This window comes from Mastigoproctus giganteus, chromosome 3 (assembly GCF_048544385.1).
Source record: "Mastigoproctus giganteus isolate SK-2022 chromosome 3, ASM4854438v1, whole genome shotgun sequence".
NCBI lineage: Eukaryota > Metazoa > Arthropoda > Arachnida > Uropygi > Thelyphonidae > Mastigoproctus > Mastigoproctus giganteus.
Window position 1 is genome coordinate 237759438 of NC_143577.1, and position 20000 is coordinate 237779437.

The 20000-nt window shown below is 34.3% G+C and overlaps 1 protein-coding gene across 4 annotated transcripts in view; it reads right to left on the reverse strand.

Annotated features, from left to right (window-relative positions):
- LOC150088917 (FYVE, RhoGEF and PH domain-containing protein 2-like) overlaps positions 1-20000 on the reverse strand; it is a 227575-nt gene that overhangs the window by 54376 nt on the left and 153199 nt on the right. For all 4 annotated transcript variants that reach the window (XM_090369721.1, XM_090369723.1, XM_090369722.1 and 1 more), the window contains 5 exons: positions 18260-18310; positions 18011-18069; positions 17394-17540; positions 12863-13047; positions 1030-1060 (listed from right to left, as the gene is read on the reverse strand). In XM_090369721.1, the coding sequence (XP_090225847.1) occupies positions 1030-1060; positions 12863-13047; positions 17394-17540; positions 18011-18069; positions 18260-18310 (473 nt within the window). The remainder of the gene's footprint in view (positions 1-1029; positions 1061-12862; positions 13048-17393; positions 17541-18010; positions 18070-18259; positions 18311-20000) is intronic.

Here is a 20000-nt window from a genome sequence, read left to right on the forward strand (position 1 = left end):
ACTCATGTGCAATGCTACTTAGATGACTGCAATGAGAAACAGCTTGACACAACATAACTTATACTAAATAACATGGAGGTTTGATGCTCATCAACTGAGATGTCTCTGTGCATACTGCTGCATGGCCATAATCTAGTCATAATATAGTGATTACTACCACTGTTTCTCCATAACAGATGCAAAAAAAAATTATGGATTTTTTTTTTCCCCCCACACTGTGCCCATTAGATTGCCTTGGGCACAGGTCCTTCCCATCTTCCCTCTAGGAACTCAAATTTTTCATCCAGCAAGACAGGCAAACTGGCCATAGAATAACATGAACAAAGGCCAAATCGATTTAGTCTTTGATGCTACTTACAAAACCAAACACTGAAATTAAAAGATAAGTTTTTATTAGAAGTAATAAACACAAACATGCAACACATTTGCAAAACATAACGTGCATTTCGTCACCAATTATTGGGATGTGAACAATTTAAAGAAACAGTATTTTGCATTTTTTGTTCTCTGTGGTAAATATAAGCAGAGCCACAATCACCTAATGGTGGCTTTTAACCTATATTGTTAATTCAGAAAGTTTGTATTTTAAAAACTGGAAAACGACATATGTAATAATATAATGTTATAAATTAGGAAAAAGAAATAAATAAATAAAAAATACCAATGCTTTTCTTCACCTGTTTGATGGGGGGGGGAAAACAAATAGTGAAATAGCAGTTAAAAAAGTATTTTTCAAAAATAATTGTTACCATTATGAATGGTGGGGATTTTTTCTTTTGTTTGTTTGTTTGTCTATAATAGGTTAATATTACAAACTAGTTACTATTACTGACCAGGTAAAAAAAAAAAAATTCAAGAGAAATGTTAACAATTGAAAATATATGTATTTAAAATTTGGTCAATTCATCCCTGTGCAGTTATTATCAGGATAATTTTAGAAGCATCAACATATGGATTACTTTTTTTTTTTTTTTTTTTTTTATTATTTACATTACTAAAAGATACCAAATAAATTTATATTTTTCTTACCTGCATCCACGACTGTTTGTCATGTGGTGTTCTGAAACAATAAAAAAAAAAAAAAAAAGAGAAATATTGATATAAATGTTTCTTATGAGATCTATATCACTAAGATTATGAAATGATACAGAGAATTTTTTTTTAAATTATATATAATCATAAATGTATAACCTATACAGTCATAGTCCCTGGTCTCCTCCTGAGATAGCCAATAAAATACCACACTGAGCAACTGAATTAGTTGGAAGCCCAACAAATCCTTCTAGGTGCATTTGCATATACAAAAAATGTGCCTACTGTTTACACCAAGTCCAATGTCCTCATCAAACAACTCAACTTCCACAGGATGGATTTTCATGAAACATTATATTTGCCTCTTTTAGAAAGATTTGTTAAGCCATCCAAAATTTCAATAAAACTGAATAAATAAAAATCCAGCAATTATCAATTTTTTTTCCTATACACATCACCTAGAATAGGGGTGGGGAACAATTTTCCATTCAAAGGCCAAATGTTAATCAAAAGAGTCCTCATCATGGAAAAAATTAAGTGCCTGAAAAATAAAAGCAATTACCTAAAAAAAAATTATATAAATAAAATTAAATAAAAATATATAAATGGTACTTAATGCTGTAGATCCTAAGATTTTAGCTACGTCATCAAGGGCCAGCAGCCAAAACCAAAGGAAACAGCAATACACAAGGCCTCTGTTTTTGTTATGATGTATATGTGGCTGACATAAAAAGCAAGCAAATGTATACAGTATATCATAGCTGACCTGACAGAGACCAAAAAGAAATAAAACCAAAAAAGTAAAATACAAAATTAAGCTAAAAATTACTTTGGTCTACATTACAGCCCTGTTATGTTCGCTTCACTCAGTTTAGCAGTAAGTTGTCGTATCCTGACTATTTGCTTTCTTTGTTAAAATTCAGGTAGGGCTGTTTACTATTCATTAATTTTTTTCTTTAACTGGAACCAATTGGTTTTAATTTTAGCTTAATATTGCATTTTACTTTATTTTTTGCTTTTAGTTTTGTTTTTTTATTTCTTTTTCATCTCTGTCGGGTCAGCTATGATGTATACGTTTGCTCGCTTTTTTTGTCTGCCATGTATACATCATAACAGAACCAGAGGCCTTACTTATTGCTGTGTTTCCTATGGTTTTGGCTGCCAACCCTTGATGGCATAGTTAAAATCTTAGAACCTACAGCATTAAGTACCATTTATATATTCATTTAATTTTATTTATATAATTTTTTAGGTAATCTTATTTTTCAGACACTTAATTTTTTCCATTATAGCTACACTTGTCAGGTCAGTACTCCTACCCATACACTTATCTAATCCATTATCATATATTATTATTAAGTTTGTTCTTTTTAAGAATTTCTGTTTTATCACTACAACCTATTATTAACTATATATATATATATATATATATATATATATAGAAAATAAGTTATATAGACAATGAGTGTGAGGTAAAGTATAGTTTAAGGAACCAGCAGTCGAAACCATAGGAAAAAATGCAATAAGTACCTGTAAATAAAATAATATGAGTTATGTTATGTAAAAATGTACTTAGGTGATGCAATCACAATGATTTCAGCAATGATTTATTATATTTATATATAAAACACATGTGTGTAGATACAGATAATTTAGGTTCTGAAAAAGAAGGAAAATGCCAGAATAAATTAAAACTTATCATTTTAAAGCTCCTGAAGAAACTAGCTTAATATCAGATGAAATATCACATTGTTTATATTTCATGACCTCTGTACCTCCCAGCTATTACTACCGTTTTCATTATGACCCACTACCTAATAGTTGCTGCCATTACTAAGGCATGAAGTAACTTATACTAAACATCCTCTGAACATTGCAGGAGGTATGTGGTACCATGTCACCAGGTTGTGTCCAGTAGTGAGCTGTGAATATTTTAATGGGGGGGGGGGTCGCATTTTTGCTGACTTTTTTGATGAGAAACATCCTTGGGAATTCCTGCAGCAGATGAAGTCACGGAAGTGATGTCATCTGCGGCATCCCCCAGAGGTGCCGAGCAGTCACTAGTAGTGTGATTAGAGCGCGTGACACATTTTTCGTGACCAGTATAATATATTGAGTCAGCCTGGTCATCATGCCCCCTCCCCCCCCTTTATGATGATACCTGGATATAATAGTATCCAGAGTTCTAACTTTTTAGAATTTTTGAATAGTATGACGTCACAATCATACTTCCTGAAGTAAGTATGATTGCAATGATACAAGTATTTGTCAACAATTTATTTTTTGTCTTGTATTTTCGTTACATTCGATTGTTAGGTGCCCCAAACAGCTGCATATGTCATTTCAACTACAAGACCGGTAGTTCAATCAACTCTATTTTCTAGTTGTTATTTGGTTTTTAGGAGCATTAGCAACTAAGGCCATATTGCTCCGGGGACATGTGGTGGTCATTCCCTGACCTTTCTGCATCCTCCGTATTTGGTGGTCACGGGCTCGAACCCCTGTCTAATCAAGAAGCATGTGCTACGCACTGCTGCTCCTGCTCACCTGGCTATGGAGGCGCTCTATTTTCTTGAGACATTTAGATATGATATAATCAGAAGTAAACAGTACATCTCTTACTTTAGTTATCATAAATCCATTATATCTTGTCTTCCAGAAATTATGAAAATTTGCAAATGCTACAATAAAATATTTACAATACAAAAGCTCTTTTATTTCATAATCAATATACAAATCAAAATACCTAAAAGAAAGGAGAAGGTTCACATAAAACCATGTACCACACTTGCTCGGCACACACGCCACTTTTTTTTATTGTTTTTTTTTTTTTTATCAACTAGGGAAATATAAGGGATACATTTTTTTTCATGATAAAATTTTAATATTGCAAATAAAATAATAACATGAAATATTTCCCATTTCACAAATAACAAAAACTATCACAAAACATTCTACAATATAAAAACAAATATTACATTTAAAAAAAAAAAAAAAAAAAATTCTAGAAAAGGTATACAAAAATCAAATTACATGAAAAATATCATTATACAAATATTCAAGAAAAATTTATTCTAAAAATTGCCATATACAATTTACTTTATTAATATTTGTTGTCAATCTTCTGCTTTGCTCAATAGCTGAGCAATGATTACAGAGGAATGATTTGACGTAACAATCCAGATCAATGGTGTTCCATTTAGATGTATGGTCATCATAATCTGCAACGTGTTTAACTGTCACAATATTATTCATTAAGGTGAAAGCTTGCTCAGCTTCAGCAATGCTAATTGCAATAGTTTCAAAGATATTTCTGGCTTTCTTAATTGAAGAGGGAATTTCACTGAAGTTTAAAGATAAATTGTCTTCGACAAAAATCTCTAAAATCATTAATTTTTATTTCATATTTTATCAGAAAGTTTAAAAATTTCTTATTAATTTTTTGTCTTGCCACAGAAACAAAAGTTCTTTCATATTCCACGAATCCGGGTAGCATATGTTTAAAATTTCTTTCAATTCCTTATCGTCAATAATATTATTTTCTTTATTTAATTTAAAATTACTCTGTTGCATTAATAACTTATCCTTAATAACATGTCACGAGATAATTTTTTAAACGTGTTCTTACTTTCGATTCCTTCAAATTCTTTCAACTTCAACATGCTCTTAATTTTAGTTTTATAATTTCCTTCAGACTTTTTCAAATTAGCGATAGCATTGATAGAATAATTAATTTATCTGCTTTTACTATAGTGATGCTGTGACTTTGTAAAGCTTCTGAAAGCTAAGAGAGAGCCCCTGCAGGATGTCGATCATTATTGCTAAATCGTTAAGAAATTCCAGGTTTAAAAGTCTGTTTAATAATCCGGAATTTAACTTGATTCTGGCGCCTCCGTAGCCAGGTGGGAAGGAGCAGCAGCAGCAGTGCGTAGCACACGCTTCTTGATTAGACCGGGGTTCGAGCCTGTCACCACCAAATACGCAGGATGCGGAAGGTCAGGGAATGACCACCGCATATCCCGGAGCAATATGGCCTTAGTTGCTAATGCTCCTAAAAAAAAAAACCAAATAACAATAACAATAATAACAATTAACTTGATTCAATATGTTTGCACAAAGCGGGATGATTGCTGCAAACCGCAATTTCAGACTGCAAACTACAAAGCTTGCCCATCGTGGCCCAAACAACACCGATCTTTTGTAGTTTCCACATAGTTCTTCAGCAATCATCCTTAACTCGCGCTGGTTTTTTGGAGATTGGCAATACAATGCATACAGTCTTTTTTTTTTTTTTTTTATTGCCTGCATGCCATTATATTTTGGAACATTTTCTTCACAGTGAAAGCCTCGACACAGTTTCCAAATCTGCCAACATTTCATCTTCGGAAAGTTTACTTAATATCTTAGTTACCTCATTCACTCCCCCCCCCCCCCCCGACGTCGCTACTATCACTATGAATACTGTGCAAAATATTGGAATCACTCTGATATTCAGCTACTGTGACCACGTAAACAGACAGGAGAAACTTACTGGAAGGAGTGGATCACTCACTTCTCCAAAAACCATATGCCTGTTTGTCTAAGTAAAGGAGAACCACAACACTGGTTGACCAGAGGCTATTATCCATATCAGGAATCTTCTTAAGCCTCTGACTGGATACAGAAAGCATATTAACTAGCGCAACTTCTTGGAATGTGGCTCCATAGGTTTTACGGACACCACTAATGTTGTGGAATGGTAATCCCTTTCACCTTTAATTTGTGCTTTCTAATTACCTAAGTTAACTAAAGGCCACAGGCGAGAACAATGCGTACAGAGTTGTCTCTCATAATCCGTTTGTCCTACGGAAATTATTTTAAAATGTTTCCATACAAACCAAGCGGAATTTTTAAAAAAAATTTGCTATGAAGAAGTTCATTAAACAGAGGACCAACTGTTATTAACTCAAAAATGAAGCAATTTTAAAATATACATATATATAACTGGTTGATTGTGTCATTAAAATGCTGGGGATGGGCCCCGCTCGTCCCACCATATTTCCGGCTCTGGATGCTCAATTATTAAATTTGGGATTTCATTTGTAAAATAAATAATCGTTTCAACAATGGGCTCACAAATTTTCAAAAAAAATAACAACGGACTCTTGCAAGCCCATGTGAGCCCACTATAGCTCACCACTGGTTGTGTCCCACAAATCTGTGACCGTCCATAGTGGATCCAAATGCCTGATCAGTTGATCCATGTAATCCCAGAAACATTCTATGGGATTTATATCCGGAAAATTCAACAGCCAAGGGATAGCTCCTGGAAGTCACTTTCATGTTTGGCAGACCATTCTCAAACAATACCGGCAATGTGGCAGGATGCATTATCCTGCTGAAACACACCTGTGCCATCTGGGAAGACAATCCTTGTGAAGGGAGTGTACCTGATCAGCCACAATGGATAGGTAGTTTGACATTTAGAATGCAGCCTAGGGGCTGAGGGCTCCAAGAGATTCCCAGGACAGGAAAACATCCCCCATACCAAAACACAGCTGCCACCTGCCCGTTTCTGTTAGGCCAATATATAGAAGCGATTCTTCTCTGTAGTTTGTCTCTGTACCTTCCATCTATCGCACATCAGAAAACACGATCCATTAGAAAAGGAAATTTTTTTTTTTCCAGTCATCACCAATAATGCCATTCAGGCACAAATTTTAGGTATAGGCAGCCATAAGCATGGGTACCTCTGACCAGGCACCAACTCTGGTGGCCTTATGGGCCACCAGAGTTGGAGGAGGATTGTTTGCTGGATTGTGGTCGTGGAAACATTGCTGGTCTTCTTCCAATTAAGGTCCATTATCAGCCATTCCACCATTTGTCTATCAGCTCACACAAGTGGGACAACTTAAGTTTGCCATGACCATTGATGAGGTGTGGGCATCTGCCATTAGCAGAATGACTACTGCTCTGTCCACTTCCATCTACTCTTGAAAACCTTAACTACAGCACTCCGTGAGCAGCCCACAAGATTTGCAATTTCTGTAATACTGCCACCCTTCAACTGGTACCTGATGATGATCCCTTTTTGAAAGTCTGTCAAATCACATCCCTTGCACAGTCAATCAAGTACTTCATATGGACCACACATGCCAAGAACCTGCAGTATCATATTTACCAGTTCTCACTGCAACATTTGCACCACCAGGCAGGCAGAACAGCAGAAACACACACACACTGGACTGTGTGTTTCTCATAAATGCATATGCAGAATTAATACAAAAGATTTCTTTATATTTACCAATATTTTAAAAAACTATGAGGAAGTAAAAACAATTTTAATTATCTTCCCAGATGTGGACTAACAGAGTGGCCTGCCTTGATTTCACTGCAATGGATTTTTTTTGTGGGGGGGGGGGATAAAAGAAAAAGTTTACCAGACAATGCTAATAACTGTTGATAAACTGGTGGAAATTATTGGATAACTAACTGGTAGCGTTCCTACAAACTACCTGTAGTAGTCAGATTGAGAAAGGTTGACAATGTTAGTGCTACGTTGCAATATTATTATTATTATTATTAGCCATATGGTGCAAGGAAGCCTTAGGCTTATACTGCACCAGCCAAAAAAAAAAAAAAAATTTCTGAATTACCCCGAGAGAGAGAGAGAGAGAGAAGTAGAAGGGAATCACCAAGAAAGAGAAGAATGATGATATCCAGCTGAGGATCCTGGGTGTGCCAAGCCCATACTCACCAGATGTGAGCGCCTGGGGTTATATGACTGTAAAGTACACGGTATAAAACTGTCAAACTGTTTGATTAAATCTTGATGTCTCATAGTACTCCAACAATACCATTTTAAAAATATGGTAATTGCCTTTCCAACCAACTGTACATTCTGATGATATCACTGTACATTATCTGAATACACAGACATGAAATTTTGTTTCATTAACTTCATTTTTATCATATCTCATATTGTGAATACCTTAAGAATGAGTTGCCTGGTATTGCACTACCTCGTATGAGTAAAGCTTCACTAATGGAGAAAGCTATTGTTACTTATTCTTGGTGGATATTGCACTAACCTTTTCGTTAAGTAAAATCTTTATGTAGGTTAAGGCCATAGCCCTACCAATCTTTCAAAAAGACAGTATATAATTAAATCTGAGAAGTGTGGAGATAATGGTAAAAAATTATCTATAAAATTAGAGTTTATGATCAGGAAAGTTATATAAAGATTATCATAAAGGATTCTGTAAGACAAATAAACCATATACAAGTACATAAAATCATTTTTAAGCAGATTACTGGTGTAAATGCTACAGCATAAGAACAATGTGTATTAATTGTTGATTCAAGATTAATGGTTGAAACTTTCAGAACCTTTAAATATAGATAAAGTTACATTTTAGCAGTTTTGAATGTGAACAATTATTCTTTACTCAGAATTATATTGTCTACTGTTGATATTTCTTCCTAGCTTAAGTTATAATATTTGTTTCAGTGTTACTACAACTTAAGCTTAGAATAAATGAATATATATCGACAGTGAACAATATTAATATAATGTTCAAAATGCATGTTGCATGGGTTATCCTGTCAAATTACTTGAAAGGAAAGCACTTCATCTATGCAGCATTTAGAATCTATAATTAATAGAGCCTAGCAATCATACATTTTATGGACATTCTCTCTTCCACTTCTTCAGTGATCATAATCTACAGTTGCACCATCACAAAAACATGTGAAATGTATGATTGTTAGACTATTTCGTAATAAATAAAACCTTAAAATCTAAACCCTACACATGTGATATGCTTTCATTTCAAGTAATTTGAGTTGACAATATGTTTATTAAAAAATTTGTGTCGTGGAAAGTACATAAGGCAACCATTGCAAAATTAACTTCTGCACATTTTCTTTTAGCATCAGCATGGCACATGATGCAAGAAAGAAAGCTTATATAGCATCAGCCAAAAAAATCAAAAAACACCCTTCTCATTTCACCAAACCATTGATCCCAAATGTTTGTCTAGTTCTGCCTTGAATCTGTTTAAGCTTTCAACTTCTACAATGACACATGGATGTTTGTTTCAGCAATCAACCACCCGCTGGCTAAAGGTAAACTTCCGCATATCTATCCTACAACTGTCTTTCCTCAATTTGAATTTATGCCCTCTCAGGCGATTATTCTGAGCAAGGGGAAGAATCCCATCAGCATTGAGCCTGCTCAAACCATTCAAGGCCTTATACACCTCAATCAGATCACCTCGCAGATGCCTAGTCTCCAGACACTGTAATTTGCAAAACTTCAGCCTTTCTTCGTAAGAGCAATCCTTTGTTCCATTCACTAATCTTGTTGCCCTTCTCTGTACTCGTTCCAGCAGCTCTACATCTTTCTTAAAATGAGGCCTGCAGACCTGTATACAGTACTCAAGGTGTGGCCTAACCATTGCCTTATACAAGGGGATAATCACCTCCTTATCCCTGCTAGAAAAATTCCTGTATATCATTGACAAGGCACCATGAGTTACTCTTGCAGACCGTCTGCACTGCTCAGAAAACTTCATATCTGCCTGCACAATTACCCCCAGGTCCTTTTCACTCTCTATCACTGTCAGTGTAGTACCACACAGTTGATACGTTACTCTGGGGTTACTGCTTCCCATATGCAGTACTTTTCATTTGTCAATATTAAACTTCAGTTGCCACCTCTCAGCCCATCTGCTCACTTTTCTAGATCCTGTTGCAGCAGCTTAGTGTCATTAACAACCCTGCCGACCTCTGTATCATCTGCAAACTTGGACATTAAGCCTGATATACCATCCTCAATATCATTGAATACAGAAAACAACAATGGACCCAACACTGTACCCTGGGGGACTCCATGAATAACATTAGTCCACAAAGAGCAGTGTCCATTGATTACCACTCCGTCTTCTCCCACTCAACCATCTCTTTATCCATAGCAGCAATTTACCTCCAATGCCACACTGCTCCAATTTGTGCAGCAGTCTTCCATTTGCAACAGTATCAAAAGCCTTTCTAAGATCCAAATATATGATATCAAAATCATTCTTTGCATCCAGTTCCTTTGTGACTACATCATAGTATCCAGTCAAATTGGTCAGACAAGACTTCCCCTTAACAAACCCATGCTGTGTCCGAGCTATAACTGAAGTCTTGTCTAGATGATCCTGAATGCTTCTTTAATTAATATGAACTCCATTAATTTTCCTGGACCAGAAGTTAAATTAACAGGTCTGTAATTACTTGTCTCCCCTCAATCCTCCTTGTGGATTGGGGTCACATTTGCATATCTCCATTGGACTCAGGGGAGATACCTTGGGTACCTCCCCTGAGTCCAATGAAGCTCTCATAATTATGGCTAAGGGTTTGCTTACTTCCTTTGCTGCCTGCTTTAATATAACTGGATAGATTCCATCCACCCCAGGTGCCTTTCTTGTGTTTATCTTCAACAATTTCTCCTCCACTTTACTCTCAGTTATTACAATGCTTTTCTCACACCAAACAGACTCAACATTGCATTGTCCACCAACATCAATTGGATGAATTCCTTAGATTCAATGCGTTTCTTTACTAATAGCATAACCCCTCCTGTCCTGTCTATCCTTGTACACATTGTACTTCCCAAATTCCAAATCTGCACTGCTTATGTCTGTGTGACACCACGTCTCTGATATCCCAACGATATCTGCCTTTGATGTCTTGACTAGCACTTCAAGCTCATCAAATTTATTCACTCCTAGCATTGGTGCACATGCAAGTATACATGCACTTGTTTCTAGTCTTAGTTACCCTTCCACAGCCCATGTATTTACTTTTTTCACTATGACTCCCTGCAGTCCTGGAAATCCATACTGCCTTGCTTTCCAGGCTGCTGCTCAATTGCATTTCAAAAGAAGCAGTGCAAGAATCACTTTCACCTCTGCCAGCGGCTACTGTTAATCTATTAGTCCGTGTATCCCCCCCAAGCTAGTATGTTTCCAACCCACCTAACTCTGCCTTGATGGCATCAGCAAATATTCTTGCACCCTTTCTATTTAAGTGTATCCCATCCTTTTACTAGCAACTTTGGATTTAGGATGCTTCATGTAACAGCCTCACTCATAGCATAGCACTGGTCACAACTTGACAGGTAAATCTCCAAAATAACAAGTGGGAATTAATTGTTGGTTCAAGATTACTTTTGTAATGTGAAACTAGCTGAAATGTGAACTTTTGTAATGTGTACTGGCTGAAACTTTCACTATCTTCTTAAGCATTTATAGATAAAACTACATTTGAGTAGTTTTGAAAGTGAGCTGCAACTACTTCCTCTAAATTATACATATAAAAAAACTGTCAGATCCAGAGCAAGTATTTGTGTAATATTTTTTTACTTCTGCTTCAACTTGTGCTACTTTTGGTTTCAGTAACATAAAACTAATAAGTCTAATGCTTGATGCATCAAATACAGAAATGATATACACTTTGTTTTATGTTTAATTATTGTACAAAATGGGTTTTGTCTCAATTATTATTTATTTGAAAAAAGATATCAATATGTGAGCAAGTGTAAGTTTGGATTATTATGCATTTAACAGTTTTCTGAACAGTAAAAATGGAAGTTATAATTTTGACAGTATTTTTTTTTTTTATCCAGCAGAATTAACAAAAAGTTCTGTTTTGTTGAAAATAACATGTAAAAATGCAACATTTTTAAATTGGCAAATTTAATAAATATTGCATCTATTAGTAAAAGATCAGTACTTCCAGCAGAAATCGAAAACCAATACCTTTTTCCAAAAATAAAAAACAAAGGTGAGCAACTGTCAGATTCTATGTACCACTTTTGCTATAATTCAGGGCATGATGCCAGGACAACATAAGTATTCTCTAAAGGGTTTAAATGTGAGCTGTTTCCAGACAAAGGCAGGCATGAAACGTTGTCATAACCTCTGATATAAAAACAAAAGGTACCGTAAAGTACTTTTCTGCAATAGAGTAAAAATTTAATAGACCACTAACAAATAAAAAAAATAACAATCCATATTTTCATCTTTTCTTGCTGCAAAACTTGCTTAACCTGGTAAGATAGTGCTGAGTCATCCTGTGAATGCAGTTTTCACATTAAAAAAGTTATTCCATATAATATGAAATGCTATTTGTTCCTACCATTAATATGAACTCCAGCACTCATTATCTACATTAAAAAAAATCAAAAATGCCTTTCTTGCTTGCCGCAAAACTTTTGTTTCTTGCCTACAACCCAGAAAGAAAGATCAATGTTCTTTTGCCTATTTTGAAGAAGTAGAATACATTTTACCTCACCTCCAAAATGCAAGGCAAAACAAACTACTTTCAGGTGGCATTTCAGGTCATAGCTGCATGGAAATTATTTTGTAATAACTTATGAAATAAGCTCTCCAATGTAGCCTAAGCAGAACAGCAACCTAAGATTTTTTTTTCTGCAACAGTGTGTGTTTCAGTAAAGGACAGCAAAATCTTTTATTATTCCATAGTAACGAAACTGTTCCTATCTAAACTTTGAAAAAAATCATACTTCAATGGCATTCTGATAATTCCAGAATTTACATACTACTGAAATATTTGATTTATTTTTGAATTTCAATAATATGTAATGTTAAGAAACAAAATAAATGAGTCATCTTAGCCAAGGACTGTACTGTACTTTATAAAGCAGAGCTGATTTATGGTTCTAAAATTTCCATCTTATTAAAATTAACACTATTCTACTTTTTTCATCTGGACAATCATTTTATTAACTGACTAAAATTCTTCTTTGTGAACTCTACCTTAATTTTTAATAAAGGAAACTCACTGGGTGTAAAGTTCAATAGAACGTCCAGTATTCCTAACGTAGAATGTATTAGCAGTCTCAAGATTATCACCTTCTTCTACAATAAGTCCTTCTACATCTAGTTTTGCCCTTACTCGAAATGAAGGTCCTGACACAACTCTATTAGCTATAAGCCTTTGACTGCATAATAACAGGAGGTCATTGAACTGGAAGAAAAAATGTATATTTATTTTTTGTCAATTTAAAATCATGCATGTAGGAAAAAAATCATTAAAACAAAAATGGTCGCATGAAAAGATTTTTAATTCACTATTATTATAATATAATAATACAGCAATATTAATTACTATTACTTAATACCATAGTCTAGTACAATATTTACAGAATAATTTTTCAAACTATTTTTCTGCTTGTTATTTGGAAAACTGCTTTCCAAGTCATAATTGTGATTTTTTTTTTTTTGAATGTTTCGTCTGAGTATAAGAATAAACTTCCGCAATAATGGCTATTCTGATAAGTTTAAACTTTTTTCTGCTGTGGTAACATTAGTTTTAGTGTGAAAGGAGTAAAATTTTCCAAGTTTTAATTGTGCATTCTTTTTCATATAACTTAGTCAGAAAGAGGGAATGTGAAATAATGAAATAAATACTGTAGACAAATAATTTTCTTTTCTAGAGCACACAATATAAGTATAAAAAAATACACATGGGATAGTATAAAGTCTTCTAAGGTCTTCAACTTATTTGTGACTGGTCTTGGCTGTGTCCTTTTAAACACTCAAGTTCCAATTAGCAGAATCCTGAAATGGTGTCTGAAAATTAACTGCTAGATAGAACAAAAAGGGCAAAGGAAAAAAGCTGCGTATCTATGACTTTTTTTTTTTACTTTAATATTCTGAAGAATAATATTATTAATTAATTATTATTGTTTGAAAAAATGCAGTTCTTTCATATTCAGTCAATGGATCAATCTTAAACCACATTTTAAAATTCACCAAAAAAATTACTATTGTAAACTGCAATCTACATTTATTTCGATTTATTCAAGATTAATTTTTTTAAAAAAGTATCTTTTTCTTCTAATAAAAATTAGCATTACTTGGTATACTGTAATTACTTGCAGAAAATTCTGCAAGTAATCTTCTTTGTTAACCTCCGTACAAAATACAAGTATTCTGAGGAAATAACATCTGTCTTACACTTAAACATTTAAGTTTTGGAGAATGTCATTATCCACTGGCTTTCACTCTTAACAATAACTTTTGTCATTCACACACAACTGAAGCAATGTTATAGCAATTTAATTATCATATCAGTGGTGATTAAATATACTGACTAGTCCATATACTAGTTATTTTTTGTTTTCATTGTTGGGTTCTGTAATAGGAAAAAGTCATAAAAATAATGTCAGAGGGGAATCCTGGCCAATAGCCAGCAACCACAGAGCCCTGGACCAACAGTAAACAACCACACAGCCCTGAAGCAACCATACCACTACATCTCATACCATTAGTAAATCAAACCTTGAAAGAAAGAGGATTGCCATGTTTATTACTTACTTATCATTGTCATTCCAGCTTCTTGACACATCAATAAGGAAAGCAGTCTTCTCCATTTAGCTCTATCTCCCACTATTTCTCTCCCCTTCTCCCCAACCAACCAGCAAATGCCTCTTCTCTCCACATTGCTCTTCCCCTCTGCTTGCTGTCTTCTTCTCAGTCTTTATCTTCCATTTTCATTTCTAACATCCTTTCTGGCAGTCTGTTATCCTCCATTCTCTTTACATGATGAAATCAACTCAGTCTGTTTCTTCTCAATCATTTCATTTCTTGTAATTCTTTCTTCTCCCACTTTCTTCCAAATGGCCGCTTTTCTTACTCTCTCTTTACATACACCTCTCAGAAACTTCATTTCCATCACCTGCATTCTGATAATATTCTTCTTCTTCTGCATTACCTATGATTCTGATCTATAGGTTACTACTCGTATGTAATAAGCTTTATAGGGTACCATCTTACACTTCTCAGGTACCTCCATTCTCCAAACTAGATCTTTTACACAGTTATAAAAGATTCTTCCTTGGTCTGCTCTTCTACACACAGTTCCTTATCAATTCTCCCTTCTTTATCTACTGTACTCCCTAAATATCTGAAACTATCCACTTCTTCTATCTTCTTTCCCTCAATAAAGGTGTTAATCCCCTCCTGTCATTCTTATTGTGCTACTCTTAGCATCACTAAACTTAAATTGTATTTCTTTGCCTCCTCCACCCAGCTTTTCACCTGCTCCTCATGTACCTCCTTCCCATCTCCATAAATCATCAGTAGACATCACTTTCATTTTTTCTGTCCCAATCCTTTTCTCCACAGCTTTTGCTATATCATCCATTACTAGTTTGAAGAGTAGAGGTGAGTGCACTACCATGTCTAAGTTCATTATTAATTTCAAACACCTGTGTTTCCAACCATTGTTTTCATACAGCTTTCAGTCCCTCTGTATAGACTTTTAATACTATCTATCAATTAGTTTTCTACTCCCTATTTCCTTATCACTTCCCATATATATATATATATATATCTTTCTTCTCTCTATGCTATCATATGCCTTTTCAATATCCAAAAAAGCCATGCCTACATCCCTTCCATACTCTTGTTTTACCATTATTATTATTTTTTTTTTTTTTTACTGCAAAAATTAGATCCATGGTCAATCTACCTTTTCTGAAGCTACTCTGCTCTCCCTTCATCCTACTTTCAACCTTTTCTTGTACTTTCCTATCTACTATTATTTCATACAATTTTTCTATATGACTAGTCAGAGTGATCCCTCTAATTCTCCCACTTTTTCATGTCCCCTTTTTTTTTATATAGGAAAAATCAATCCTCTTTTTCAGAATGTATTTTTTTTCTCCTCTCATACTACTTCCATTACTCTGTGTATCCATTGCAGCCCTGCTTGGCCAGCACATTACCATTTCTACAGTCACTTCACACCCTAGCAACTTACCTCCTTTCATCTTTTCCCATTGCTGCTGCCATTTTGTTCCTTGATATCCTCTCTCCCCCACCTCTTCTTCCATTGTATCTCCTTTTTCTTTGATGTTCAATAGCCTCCTAAAATAGTCTTTCCACCTCCTCCTTATTTCTTCATTTGTAATTATTCTTCCCATCTCATTATACAGGTAATATTGTTCCTTCCTATCCCTCCTCCTATTCTTCACTAATCCATATAACATCTTTTTCCCATTATTAACATCCCATAGATCTTGCGACCAGCTCTCCAGCCATTTCTTCTTTATATTCTCTTTCTGACTCATTCATTGGGTTTTTAAATCTTTCCAAAGGCCCTATTCTTCTTCAGTAGCTTCTTTTACTCTCTTCTTCTACCACTGTATCTCTTTCCAACTCCTCACACTGCATATTTTCCCACACACTTCCTCCATAGTCACAACAAAAGCCTTTTTAAATCCTTCCCATTCCTCCTCTACTCCTTGTACTTCATTCTCAGGCCTCAGTTTCTCCATCTTTTCTCCACACATTTTTACTATATCGTCATTACCTTAATCCTCCTTTGTCTTCTTTTATTTCTCTCTTTCATTGATGCTATTATTGTGAGGTCCAAATTGTGAAAAATTTTAGAACTGAAGGAAGTACTAATATACAACAAATGAGGAACAAGTTACTCAGAAAAATAACAGAAAAGAGTCTACCTCCCTTTTGTAACTCTTAAAAATTAAATTCTCAAATCATGACTATTTCCCCTTTACCAGCAAGCACAAATTCTCTAAGGTGAATGTGTGTTCCAAAGATTGCTCAATTTAATCTTTATGTTCCATCATACTCCAACAATCCCAAAGATGTTCCAAAGATTGCTCAATTTAATCTTTATGTTCCATCATACTCCAACAATCTCATTTTAAAATTTGATCTCTCATTCCCTCTCTCTTTTAACTGAAATCTTAGCTGATTATTCTAACCAGTACCAATTCTATTCATTCATGCATACAGTGGATAATGCAGCTTTTACACGTCTCCAACGTGGAAAGCTCTCTGCCAAAAAAAATACATAATAGCAAAGTGCACTTGCTAAAATATGTGATAACTAATGTCTGTTTAAAAATCTTACAGACAATTAACTTATTTAATTGGATTACAACAGATCAACAAAATCAGAAGTTCAATGAAATACCAAAAATTTATAACACAAACACATGCACATTTTTAATAAAGAGGTATTGGCCATTATAGTTGTACCCACTTTTAATGATATAAATCTGTAATCAAAAGTTACTTTTGTATTTTTCCAAACTAAATACAGTGTCTGCTTTTAGCAAGATCTACATTTAGTGACATAAAACAATTTTTATGTCATTAAAAGTGGACACTATTGTATTTTATAACAGAACTAGTACTTTTTAAAATGCAAATCTGTTTTATTACTCTGTAATACACCACCAGTTCCACACTGTAAAAAAGTTATCTGGATATTTTTCATGCATTTTAGGTTAAAAAATTCGGGTAAACTAAATTACATAATATATTTATGAAACATACCAAAAACAAATGACGCTCTTGATGATCTCCACTGCGTGCAGAAATCTTGATAATTTTCCCTTCCTTAAGTAATTCTCTAGTTGGACTAACCAAATCCATTGCACCACCAATCATATCTTGTATTTCCAGAAGTTTTTTAAACTTGTCCTAAGTAATATATCCAAAATAGTTTATCAAACAGAAAAAATAACATTAAAAAAAAAAATTTATTTTATCAAGAAATAAATATAATATTTCATCTAGACCAATTTCCACTGTGAAACTTTATAATCACTAGTTTTTGAATTATAGCTTTGTTCCGTGAATATTTGTTATCATAACTATGTTATCGGCTATGTGAAAGAAGCCAAATTTTTTTTTTTTTAAATTTTGAAAATTCTCTCACCAATCTGAAAGAAAATTTATAAAAAAAAAATGCAAAACAGATACCTTTAACATCTGCAGAGCATGCCATTCAAATTTCATATAACTAAACTTTCATCACAATATATCTCATTTTTTCGGTTCAAACCAAACTTTGTTTACACTGGAAATTGTGTTTAAGCACATTTAAAATTCCCTTCTAATTAATAAAATATAAATCAATGAAAAATGAACATCTGCCACAAACAACTTACAATTTTCTTCATGGCATCATTAGCATGGGTTGCCGCAGTAGACACTAGCTCAAGGGCCTCTAAAATTTAAAAACATAAAATATTACTAATTTATTACTCATGGCAAAATTCCAATTACAAAGACTGCAAATTATTGAGTCTAGCTCAGTTTAACTATATGGGAATATAAAAAATTTAATAAGGTATTTAACAGAAAATATAACACAATAATATAACAAAAGAAATATAATGCTGAAAATTTTCACTCACTTTCAGTATCCACTTTATCTGGCGAGTCCTCTGGCAACTTCTTTAGATAATCTGAAAAATATATATAAAAAAAGTAATGAAAATCAGAAAAGAAAGCTGAGTGATTGCATTCAGTCACACAGTACATATATAATGCTCATATAGTTGTGTGTACCCACAGAAAAAAAAAAAAAAAAAGTTAAAAAAATCCTGAGAAAAGATCTTGCCTTCAGTCTGAGACTGGCTGAAAAGGAAGGAAATAGCTATTTAAACAAATACTTCAATTTGGACTATAACAATCTGGTGAATACAAGATAGTAAATTCAATGCAGGCATTTTGTGTATGAGAGTGCTATACCAAAAAATAACCTTTAGCATGAAAATGCTGTAAACAGCAAATTTAGTGAAAACAGTGGTTCTTGATATGTATTTTGCTGGGCAGGCTGTTTCTATTCATTTTACAATTCATATCATTCTACTTTTAATTTTCTGATGATTCTCCTAAAATACATAACCACACTTAAGTTACATTAGTGCAAAATTTAAGTTATGAAATTATATAAATATACACTATAAAAGATTGACAATACACATATATAATATATTGCTAAAACTAACTCTACACTGCACATTTTACTGATAAATATTTTTATTTTAACACAATATTTAATGTGTCAACCAACCTTTGGATTAATTACACACTGTACCCATATCACTAGAGTCTAAACTAATTTTTGATAAGAGAAAAGTAGAATTTTGGTCCATTCCTACTTCAACACAGTAGTCAATTAAGCTGGCCCAAAGGCAATGTTCCAATTCATCCCAAAGGTATTCTTTCAATGGGGTTAAGGTTGGAGCTCTGAGCAGGACAAGGAAGCTTTTGCACATTCATATCTTCAAATAAAGTCATTTTTGGCTGTATAGTGAAATGTAGTACACTGTCTCATACTGCTGCCACAGTCTAGGAAGAGTGAAATTTTCCAGAAAGTGTACTACATGGCAACACTATTCCAGAAACAAGCCACAAAGGGGGAGGGGAACAGAGTAACAGAATCTATGCACTACAGTTCCATTGTTTGTTGTTTGTTATTTGGTTTTTAGGAGCATTAGCAACTAAGGCCATGTTGCTCCGGGAATATGTGGTGGTCATTCCCTGACCTTTCTGCATCCTCCGGTCTAATCAAGGAGCGTGTGCTACGCACTGCTGCTCCTTCCCACCTGGCTACGGAGGCGCCCACACAGTTCCATTAACACATTCTGTAAATAAATGTATTGGCATCTACCAGACCTAAATATGGGCATCAAATTGAAAATCCATGTACTCTGAAACAGTTATAACATAGATGTCCCACTGTTCCAGGGCCCAATTACAATAGGCTATGTACTATGCAAGTCAATGTTATGCACTGACTATTTTGATGTTTGGTTTACGTGCTGCATTTATGTGTAGATTCACCCATTTATTGCAGATTATATCTGATTTTGTCATAATTGAGAGCAAAGTGGAGGAGAAATTGTTGAAGTTAAACATAAAAAGGCACCTGGGGCAGATGCAATCTATCTATCAAGTTATAATGAAGGAGGCAGCAAGGGAAGTAAGCAAACCCTTAGCCATAATTATGAGAGCATCCTTAGAGTCAGGGGAGGTTCCCATGGACTGGAGATGTGCAAATGTATCCCCAATTCGCAAAGGGGGTTCAAAGGGTGACAAATAATTATAGACCTGTTAGTTTCACTTCTGTTCCGGGAGAAAATAATGGAG